General features: G+C 35.6%; 1 protein-coding gene across 1 annotated transcript in view; it reads right to left on the bottom strand.

The window, feature by feature from the left end:
- Positions 1–12,059, bottom strand: part of EFCAB3 (EF-hand calcium binding domain 3) — a 123,726-nt gene that overhangs the window by 91,010 nt on the left and 20,657 nt on the right. Inside the window, exons 14-17 of the mRNA XM_045814333.2 lie at positions 8,953–9,006; positions 8,345–8,449; positions 3,155–3,208; positions 2,359–2,463 (exon numbers count right to left, since the gene is read on the bottom strand). Of these exons, the coding sequence (XP_045670289.2) occupies positions 2,359–2,463; positions 3,155–3,208; positions 8,345–8,449; positions 8,953–9,006 (318 nt within the window). The remainder of the gene's footprint in view (positions 1–2,358; positions 2,464–3,154; positions 3,209–8,344; positions 8,450–8,952; positions 9,007–12,059) is intronic.

Raw genomic sequence — 12,059 nt, forward strand, 5'->3', positions numbered from 1 at the left:
TTATTCTATTTTATTATTAGTTATTATTGTTAATCTCTTACTGTGCCTAATTTATATATTAAACTTTATCATAGGTATGTATGTATAGGAAAAAACATATAGAGAGTTTGGTATTATGCATGGTTTCAGGCATCCACTGGGGCTTTTGGAACATTTGCCCCATGCATAAAGGGGATTACTGTATTTCCTCCAAGTTCCTTCTTTGCTGCTAGTTCTTTTTTTTTTTTTTTTTTTTAAAGATTTTATTTATTTATTTGACAGAGACAGCCAGCGAGAGAGGGAACACAAGCAGGGGGAGTGGGATAGGAAGAAGCAGGCTTCCAGCGGAGGAGCCTGATGTGGGGCTCGATCCCAGATCGCTGGGATCACGCCCTGAGCCGAAGGCAGACGCTTAACGACTGCACCACCCAGGCGCCCCCTTTGCTGCTAGTTCTTATTTCTGTCTTTCATGTAATGACTTTTTTTATATGTCATATGGTTCTTGGTTGTTTATGTTTAAGGGTGAGGTGTTTTGTTTTAATAGCACAAATGGCTTTTCATTGCAGCCTGGATATGTCAATATCTGAATAAAGGATACTGGAATTCACTGCCAGCATCTAGGGAGGCCAGTGGGGGAAGATGACTTGGAGGATCTCACCATGCAATATGTTGACTTTCACTTAATCTCCCTGTTTCAGTAGAAAATTCACTCCCAACCTTAGCTGTGTCTGATGTTCTAGAATTTTTCTAGTTTAAGCTCTCCAGAGAGTAAATCTCTATGTGGCATGGATAAGAAATACTTGTTTAGCTGTGGAGTGAGGAAGGGGATTTGTAGATCACATTGCTCTTTTTAAAGACTCTACCAATTCTTCTACTTCCAACCATACTCACATTCCTGACTTTGGAGGTAACTGATGCCTCCACTTTCTTTTACAGTTTTGTGACATGAAGCAGCTGCCTTCTTTTTTTTTTTTTTCTTTTCTTTCTTTCTTTTTTTTTTTAAAGATTTTATTTTTAAGTAATCTCTACACCAACCTGGGGTTCAAACTCACAACTTCGAGATCAAAATTTGCACGCTCCACTGACTGAGCCAACTGAGCGCCCTTGAAGTGGCCTTCTTCTTCTTTGCTTCCCCTTTCAGGCTCAGTTTTAACCTTTTATGGTCTTTCATCCACTTTCTGTTTTTTGAAATTTAACTGACACCTCTTATCTGCTATAAAGTTCTCCACTCTTCTCTTAGTCTTTGTGGATTAAGCCTTTTTAATTTCTTTTACATCTTTTTAGTATTTTAGGAAGTGGTAAAGATAAATGCAAATATTTTAAAAAGTGCAGTGTTTATCCAGAAGCTCAAAATATGTATCTCTTATCTACTTAGCAAGATTATGAACTTTTTAAGTGCAGAGACTGTTTTATTTTGAGCAGTAAGATTCTGGCATATATCCTCATAGCTCCTGAATCTAGAAAAATGACTTAAATATAGAAATTATTTAATAAACATTACTGGATTTTTGAATTAGAAAATCTAATAACTAATATCTTTATTTTATATATATATATATATATATTTTTTTTTTTTTTAAGATTTTTTATTTTTATTTATCCGACAGAGATAGAGACAGCCAGCGAGAGAGGGAACACAAGCAGGGGGAGTGGGAGAGGAAGAAGCAGGCTCATAGCGGAGGAGCCTGATGTGGGGCTCGATCCCATAATGCCGGGATCACGCCCTGAGCCGAAGGCAGACGCCCAACCGCTGTGCCACCCAGGCGCCCCTTTATTTTATATTTTAACTATTTAAAGAATTTCTTCTATTTCCATAGCCATCATTTTGTTTATCCTCGCCATCATCATATATAGGCACTGTTATTATCCTATTTCACAGGTAGATTATATCTGAATTATTGATCAGACTGAGTCAAATTAAAGTATTTCGCCACATAATGTGAATGTGTACTCTGTATTAGATCAACATGAAGTTACACATGGTTCCCCAAACTTGCTATAGTCAGATATGTCTCTTCGCCTTTTTCAGAGCTTTTATTTTTAGTTCTTGGCACCTCCTACCATCAAACTTTTCAGGTCTGTTTGAAGTAATAATCACTCTGTGAAGCCTTAGAGAATCCAGGTTGGTCAATATCTCCTTTGTACTTTCATAGCAGTATAGATATTCATTAATATTATAGCACATATCATAGTGCATAGCATTTGTTTCGGTTTTTGTTTTGTATGTGCTGTCCATCTCTACACTGAGTGCTTGTAGGACCTGACTTTGTCTCATTCATCTTTATAACTCAGACACTAGTATTATGTCTAGTATGATAGCAACCAATTAACTTTTACTGGATGGATGAATATCTCATTGGCAAATTAAACATAACTCACCATCAAGTGGCAAGCTTTTCATCAACACAGTGTTCTCCTTCAGTCTGAGTCTTAACCCTATGTTTTTCAGAATATTTTCCAGGTCTTCAGAATTAACTTCTTCCCCTTAAAAAAGAAAACAATGGTAAAAGGTCAGATTTCAAGCTTTAAATCATCATCATCATCATCATCATCATCATCATCATATCAACTATTTTTGTGTAGCATCATTCTCAAATATAGGATAAAAAGCAATGGAAACATTAAGTGTTGTCTAATTACAGAAAACTAGAAGGATTCAGAAATAGAACTTCTTTTTGGTAAAAGGGGATTCACCAATTGGGAACAAGGCACAGGATGCAGAAAGTTGGGTGTTTTACCAGCCCACTAAATTAACTGATGTAAATAATTCTGCCAGCATGTAATATTTGCTCTATTATTATATTTTTGCCTAAATTATGAACTTGTTCACAAGATCATATTACCTATATGTGTAATTTGCCTTGGCATTTTGCTATTAGAAGAGTAGAAAATAAAATTATATTATTGAAAAACTCCAAAGAACATAGGGATTGTTATTTATGCATTACACTGTGGCCTTTTGAATAAGATGTAGGAAACAACAGATTATAATGCTGAATAACATCAAATTTATAAGGCTGTCTCTTTAGTTATACATACATTACCAACTAAAAGAGATACAGTCACAGGATTAATATATCATGGATAGAATAACAGAAAATACTTTAAAAATAACTTTCATTAAACAGTAAGAGATTATTTTTATTGTGCCTTATCATAATTTCTTCTCACTCACCTAGAAGTTCATGCACTTCATCCAGAAGTTTATCCAGTTTGACTCTTCTCTTCCCTACAAGGCAAGACAAAATTTAGATATAGTCCTGCTATGGACTGAATTGTGTCCTCTCAAATTCATATTTTGAAGCCCTAACCTCTGATATGATTATTTGGAGATAAGGTCTTAGAAGGTAATTAAGGTTATGAGGTCATAAGGGTGAGGCCCTAATTTGATAGACTGTGACCTCATAAGAAGAGGAAGATACCCCTTTCTCTCTCTGTCTCTCTGTTTCTCCCCCTGTGTCTCTCCCTGTCTCTCTCCATCTTTTCTATCTCCCTGGCATTTGAAGACACAGTGAGAAGACAGGCTCTGCAAGCATAGAAAAGAATTGCCCTCAGAAACTGAATCAGCTGGTACCCTGATCTTGGATTTCCCTGCATCCAGAACTGTGAGAAAATAAATTTCTGTTGTGTAAGTCACAGACTATGGTATTTTGTTATGGTACCCTGAGTGGACTAAGAGAGGTCCCCATTACATAAAATTCTTAAACTGTGGAGTAAAGTATAAGGATTTACCGGTTTGCCCAAAGTTGTTTCCCCTCACCCCCCAATTAGATATTTTATTTTCACACTATATAGGCACAAGGTTGAAAAGAGAAAAAAAATCTAAATATGGTAGATACCTTATTCTATTCACTCAACTTTTTCTTTTTGTGTTCCTCATTCACCAGAATGGAAGAAGAGAAATTATTTTCATTTTTCATTTTTTAATGCCAGCTTTATTGAATTGTAATTGTAAGAAATTTAAAGTGTACATCATGGTGATTTGATGTACGTATACATGAAAGGAATCCCCCATCTAATTAACTAACACATCTATCACCTCACATATTTATCTTTTTTTGTGTGTGAAAACATTTAAATTTTCTACTCTCTTAGCAAATTTCAATTCTATAATATAGTGTTATCAACCATGTTTTACATTAGATCCTCTGACCTTACTCATCTTATAGCTGAGAATTTATGCCCTGTTGCCATTTTGTTAATAATCGTTTTCTGGCTGTTTCATGATTCCTTTGATGCTTTCTTCTCTTGGTCTCTTCCTTTGTAATTTGATTATTTTCTTAGTGGTATACTTAGATTCCATTCTCTTTATCTTTTGTGTATCTGTTATAGGTTTTTGGTTTGTGGTCACTATGAGGTTTACATAAAACATATTTATAACAGTCTACTTTAAGCTTATTAGAACTTAATGCATACCAAATGTATACATTTTTACTCTCCCCCCATTTTATAAAGTTCTTGTTCTCACAACTTACATCTTTTACCTGTGTATCCACTAACAAATTAATGTAGTTATAGTTATTTTTAATATGTTTGTCTTTTAATGTTCACACTAGATTAGTGATTTATGCCCTACTATTACATTAGAATATTCTGAAATTAGCTGTTTACCTTTAGTAGTGAAATTTATATTTTCATATGTCTTCTTGTTACTAATTAGCATCCTTTTGTTTAAATTTGAAGAAGTTCCTCTAACATTTCTTGCAAGGCTACTCTAGTGGCGATGGATTCCTTCAGCTTCTGCTTGTCTGGAAAACTCTTTTTTTTTTTTTTAAAGATTTTATTTATTTCTTTGAGAGAGAGAAAAAGAGAGAGAGAGAGTGAGCTGGAAAGGAGCAGAGGAAGAGGGACAGAGTCCACATTGAGTGAGGAGCCTGACATGGCACTTGATCTCACAACCCTGAGATCATGACGTGAGCCAAAATCAAGTCAGGATCTTAACTGATTCAACCACCCAGGTGCCCTTGGAAAACCCTTTATCTCTCTTTCAATTCTGAAGGACAACTTTGCCAAGTAGAGTATCCTTGGTTGGCAGTTTTTTTCTTCTCGCACTTTGAATATATAATGCTACTCCTCTCTGGCCTGCAGTTCCTCCTGAAAAATCAGCTGATAGTCTTATGGGGGTTTCCTTGTATATAACACGTTTTTTTCTTTCTACATTTAAGATTTCCTCCTTGCCCTTAACTTTTAACAATTTAATTTTAATGTATCTTAGTGTGGTTAGCTTAGTTTCATCTTATTTGGAACTTTCTGAGCTTCCTGGATCTTCATGTCTGTTTCATTCCTCATGTTAGGTAAGTTTCCAGGCATTATTTCTTTGAATAGGCTTTCCGTCCTTTTCTCTCTCTCTTCTCCTTCTGGGAGATATTGTGAAGTGTGAATATTGGTTCGCTTCCTGGTAGCCCATAAATCCCATAAGCTATTTTCACTCTTTTTCATTCTTTTTCTTTTTGCTCCTCTGTTTGGATAAATTCTACTGCCCTGTATTTGAGTTTGCTAATTCTTTCTTCCACTTGCTCTAGTCTGTTGTTGAACCCCTCTACTGAATTTTTTAGTTCAGTTATTTTATTCTTCAGCTCTGGGATTTCTGTTTGGTACTTTCTTATATTTCCTATCTGTTGAAATTCTCACCTTGTTCATGCATTGTTCTCTTGATCTCAGTGAACATCATTTTTATGATTATTTTGAACTCTTTATCAGGTAAATCACTTAACTGCATTTCATTAAGGTCTGTTTCTGGAATTTTATCTTGTCCTTTTGTTTGGAACATATTCCTTTGCTTCTTCACTTTCCTTGACTCTCTTTGCTGGTTTCTGTACCTTATAAAAAGAGCTACCTCTTTTATTCTTAACAAATTTTTTTATTTTAAGTTTTTATTTGAATTCCAGTTAGTTAACATACAGTGTTATATTAGTTTCACATGTACAATATAGTGATTCAATACTTCCATACATCACCCTGTGCTCATCACAAGTGCCCTCCTTAATCCGCATCACCTATTTGACCCATCCCCTCACTCCTCTCTCCTCTGGTAACCATCAGTTTGTTCTCTATAATTAAGAGCTTGTTTCTTAATTTGTCTCTCTCCTATTTTTTTCTCTTCACTGTTTGTTTCTTAAATTCCATATATGAGTGAAATCATATGCTATTTGTTTTTCTCTGACTTATTTCACATAGCATAATACTCTCTAGCTCCAGCTATGTTGTTACAAATGACAAGATTTCATTCCTTTTTATGGCTGAATAATATTACACACACACACACCACATCTCCTTTATCCATTCATCAATCAATGTCTTGCTAGAGTGGTCTCATGTGGGAAATAAACCTTATTGTTCAGCTTAGCCTGAACTCCTGGTTGTCTCAAACCTTTGTGATTATCTAAGCTGCCTTCTTTGTTTTCCGTGGCTACCAGTAGTTGAGGGTGCGCCAAGACTTGTCAGTGTTCCACAATGGAGGATCCCAGTCAACACCTAGATACAGGCTGATTTTTTCATTTTTTAACCTGTCAAATATTTGCTGGATGCCTATTTATATGCCAGGCCCTATTTTCAGTGCTGGCAATACAGAGCAAACAACATGAAGTCTCTGCTTCTGTAGCAGCAATTACTAATGTCAAAGCAATCACTGGGTTATGAATAATTTCAGACCAAACAATAGAGCATTGCATTAAAACAGAAATTTATTTGAAGTGCTTTTACTACCTCTCTGTTCCTTGGATCTCTTTGGTTTATCACTGTATCTTTTTTCTTTGGTTATAGTTTTAAAACTCAGTTCTTGGTACCTTTACTGAGCAGAGGTAATAATACTTATTTTGAGACATTCAGCTAGATTGCCCTCTAGATAATTTAGGATGGAGCCATATTCCGATTCCAACAGGGGTTTTATATAGTCTTGCTTGACTCATGTGTTACAGAGTTATGAAAAAAGGGTTAGAAATAGAAAAGAGGGGCGCCTGGGTGGCACAGCAGTTAAGCGTCTGCCTTCGGCTCAGGGCGTGATCCCAGCGTTATGGGATCGAGCCCCACATCAGGCTCCTCTGCTATGAGCCTGCTTCTTCCTCTTCCACTCCCCCTGCTTGTGTTCCCTCTCTCGCTGGCTGTCTCTATCTCTGTCAAATAAATAAATAAAATCTTAAAAAAAAAAAAAAGAAATAGAAAAGAAACAGGAGACCAATTTTTGACAAGCAGAAAGTCTTCATTTCAAGCATCATCAGATCATATTAGATAAGCTTAGGTAAACCAACACTTCTAGGATGCTTATCAAACTATTAATCATCTACAGAATCATTTCAAGATGCTAAAGATGTTAAGATGCTCAAGATACTAAGAGTTATATAGAGTGCTTTGATCAGATGCTGTTGCTAAACATGCCAAAAGGTGAGGAGTCTGCTTCTCTGTCTCCCTCTACCCCTCTCCCCTGATCTTGTGCTCTCTCTTGTTTGCTTTCTTGCAAATAAATAAAATCTTTAAAAAAGTACTAATCCCACATAAATTAAAGGTTAGCTATTTCTTTTTTTAAAAGATGTTATTTATTTATTTTTGAGAGAGAGAGCACACAAGTGAGTGGGGGTGGGGAGAGGGAGAGGGAGAAGGAGAAGCAGCCTCTCCACTGAGCAGGGAGCCCAGTGTGGGACTCAATCCCAGGACTCTGGGATTGTAACCTGAGCTGGAGGCAGAGGCTTAATGGATTGAGCCACCCAGGCACCCCAAAGTTTAGCTATTTCAACAAATTAACTGTAGTGGGGGTTGCTTATTTAAAATTAAGATTCACGGGCTCCACCTAAGACCTATTTGATCATAGTCTTGAGGGGGTGGGTAATTTCTGTGTAATTTAAAGTTTGATACCTATGAATTTATTTAATGTAATTGTTAGACATATGTTATATATATTTTGCAACAGTACAAATAACATTTAACAAATTCCAGCACTCTTTCCCCCATTTCTTTTTCTTGCCCCCTGAAATCCTTTATAGTTTTCTCTCCCACCCCTCAAAAAAATAATTTTCTCTCCTACTCCTCAAAAAAATATAATTTTCTCTCCCACTCCTCAAAAAAATATAATTTTCTCTCCCACTCCTCAAATGTAGTTTTTTGTTTTGTTTTATTTTTTAATGTTCACTTGATCCCAACACTGACTGTCATTTCATTTTGGTATTCTCTGGCATAGGAACTCGGCAAGCAGCAATATGAGCAATTACTGATATTTTATCTAAGATTAATATTGAGACAATACATCTCCGTTCTTTAAGATTGGATCTCTATAAACTTCTGGTTTTTCCATGAAATTAGTAAGTATGTTTGAGAGGTTTCCACAGAAAAACAAAAATTTCCTTACTGGGCACTGTGTACTTGAAATGCTCACCGTCAATTGGCAGGTGAGTGCACAGTTCCTCAATTTCTTCCTCCTCAAGTGGGAATCCTATGTTTTCAAGAACATCATCTAGTTTACTGACATTTACCTTTCCTCCTTAAGAAAGAAAGAGATAAGAATAAAATAAATTTGCATTTATGCCAGAGAGGGAAAAAATGGTCGTATTAATTGACCAACAGAAACAGGAGGTAAAAAGCAACGTCACCAGAAAGGTAGGTCTTGGAATGATCAAAAGAATTAGTTAATGATAAGGAGTGTAAAAATTCTCCCTGTCAATTTTCCAGAAAATACTACTACAGCAATTTCTAGGGTGAGTTTACCCAGAAGAAAGAGAAGAGCAGGCAAGACAGGTGAGTTATAGCAAAGAGACAACCAATACACAAATTTCTCACCATTAAGTAAGACTTTAAATTTGCAACAATGACAAAATAGCATATGCAATTTCCCTAAATGTGATTGTATACAATTAAGAATGCCAGCTCATTAAAAAAAGAGTAACATAATTAGCAATCTAATCATTGAGAAAGAAGAGAGATTCTAGAAAAGTAAATCCAAAAGTCTGAAGATGTTTTCCCTTCCCCAGCATGCTTCTCACTCACCTCTGTATGTCTTCACTCCATCCATCAATCTATTCTTATACACCTTTTTATTATCTGTAACATAAGGGCCAATTTAGTTTACAAGATGTGGAAATTGAGACAGTAATACTTATTTTTAGATTTTATAAGTTATTACTAGTTATAATCCAAAGAAGGAAGCAAAGGACTAAGACTCTCAAGGTAACTATCATTCTCTGGCATCTGAAGTACTATTGGTGGAACTCCAACACATTGAAACAGATTTTTTTCTTTTCTTTTTTTCTAAAATGTCCCTTCTTTCCCTTCTACAACTGTTTTATCACCTTTTTCCTATCTTCGGCTTTAGACTTGTTATAGACGCTGGTTCCAACATTTAAAAACGTTTATCCATAACAGCACTACCCCAAAGAAAACATTACTCCTAAATTGAGATTTAAATGGTAAGGACAGAATATTTTATGTCAGAAGTTGCTCTTTTTACATTTATTTTTCTCTAATTTTAAACATTGAGTTACGATTGACACAAAGGTTGTGAAGTTTAAGATACACAACATTGATTTGATATATTCATACTGTAATATGATTGCCATTGTATCATTAGCTAATTCCCCTATCATGTCAAATAATTACTATTTCTTTTTGTGTTGGGAACAATTAAGATCTGGCTACTCAGCAACTTTAATGTTTACAATACAGTTTTGTTGTCTATAATCACCGTATTGTGTACCACATCTTCAGGACTCATTTACCCACTAGTAAGTATGTATCCTTAAGCAATATCTCTCCATTCTTTTATTACTCCCCCTGCTTCCCAGCCTGTGGTAACCACCATTTCACTGCATTGCTGCTATAAACACTGGGGTGCACGTGCCCCTTCAAATCACTATGTTTGTGTTCTTTGGATAAATACCTAGTAGTGCAATTGCTGGGTCATAGGGTAGCTCTATTTTTAACTTTTTAGGGAACCTCGATACTGTTTTCCAGAATGGCTGCCCCAGTTTGCATTCCCATCATCCTCAAGAACGGTGAGGTCAAAGAGATTGTTCCCATGTTCTCCTCTAGGATTTTGATGGATTCCTGTCTCACATTTAGGTCTTTTGTCCATTTTGAGTTTATCTTTATGTATGGTGTAAGAAAGTGGTTCAGTTTCATTCTTCTGCAAACTTCCAAACTCATTCTATGAGGCCAGCATTACCTTGATCCCAAAATCAAAGACCCCACTAAACAAGAGAATTACAGACCAATATCCCTGATGAACATAATGCAAAAATTCTCAACAAGATATTAGCCAATCAGATCCAAAAGTATATTAAAAGGATTATTCACCACAACCAAGTGGGATTTATTCCTGGGCTGCCGGGGTGGTTCAACATCCACAAATGAATCAACGTTGATACACCACATTAACAAAAGAAAGGATAAGAACCATATGATCCTCTCAATAGATGCAGAAAAAGAATCTGACAAAGAACAGCATCCTTTCTTGATAAAAATCCTAAAGAAAGCAGGGATAGAAGGAACATTCTTCAACATTGTAAAGGCCATATATGAAAGACCCGTAGCCAATATCATCCTCAATGGGGAAAACCTGACAGCTTTTCCCCTAAGGTCAGGAACACGACAGGGATGTCCACTTTCATCACTGTTGTTCAACACAGTACTGGAAGTCTTAGCCTCACCAATCAGACAACAAAAAGAAATAAAAGGCATCCAGACTGGCAAAGAAGAAGGCAAACTTTCACTCTTCACACTCTGATATTTCTTCCTTCTGCTAAATTTGAGCTTGTTCTTTTTTTTCTAGTTCCTTTAGGTGTAAAGTTAGATTGCTTATTTGTGATCTTTCTAATTTCTTGACATATTCATTTATCTAAACTTCTCTAACAGAACAGCTTTTAAGGCATCCCATAGGTTTTGGTATGGTATATTTCCATTTTCATGTGTTTCAAGGTATTCTTCGATTTCCCTTTGATTTCTTCAAACCATTGATTCGCCAAGAGTGTGTTGTTTAGTTTCCAAATATTTGTAGATTTTCCAGCTTTCCTCATGTTGTTGATTTCTAGTTTCATACTATTGTCTTTGGATAATGTACTTATTTCACTACTGAAAGCAGAGCATTCAAGTTTCTTACTATTATTGTATTGTTTTCTATTTCTCCCTTCAGATCTGTTAGTGTTTGCTTAATATATTTGGATGCTCTGATGGTGGGTTTGTATATATTTATGATTGTTATACCTTCTTAATGATTTTACCCCCTTATCATTATATAATGACTTTGTCTCTTGTTACCATTTTTGGTTTAAAATCTAGTTCATCTGATATAATCATAACTATACCTGCTTTCTTTTGGTTTCTACTCACATGAAATGCCTTTTTTCATCTCTTCACCTGAGCCTCTGTGTGTCCTTAAAGCTGAAGTGAGTCTCTTGTAGGCAGCATACAGTTGGATCTTGTTTTTATCATCCAATCACTTTTGATTGGTGAATTCAATCCATTCACATTAAGAGTAATTATTGGTATGTAAGGATTTACTAATGCCATCTTATTCATTGCTTTCTGGCTGTTTGTAGTTCCATTGTCTCTTTCCCCCTCTGTTTCTGCCTACCTTTGTGAATTGGTGAGTTTTGGTGATGGTGTCCTCTGATTCCCCTCTTTTTATCTTTTAAGTTCATCTAAATTTAATTTAGGTTTTTGTTTTGTTGTGACACCACAGGTTTACATAGAATATCTTATAGATAAAACAGTCCACTTTAGGCTTATAGCAACTTAATTCAATCACCAGCAAGGCTTCATCCTTATACTTCTCCCTTTCATATCACTGATGCCACTCTACCTATTTTTAATATGTGTGTTTGTTAACAATGTATAGTAGCTCTAGTTATTTTTACTACTCTTCTTTTAACCTTTATGCTACAGTTGAGTGATTAACATACCATCCTATTGTAGAATTAGAGTTTTCTAAGTCTAACTGTGTATTTTTCACCTTTACCAGTATGTTGTGCACATTTTAAGTTTTCATGTTATTGGTTAGTGTCTTCTCATTTCAGCTTAATAACTCCTTTCAGCATTTCTTGCAAGACAGGTCTATTAGTGGCAAACTCCCTCAGCTTTTGTTTGTCTGGGAAAGCCTT

Source organism: Ursus americanus, chromosome 23, assembly GCF_024610735.1.
Source record: "Ursus americanus isolate L20-20 chromosome 23, mUrsAme1.1.p, whole genome shotgun sequence".
NCBI lineage: Eukaryota > Metazoa > Chordata > Mammalia > Carnivora > Ursidae > Ursus > Ursus americanus.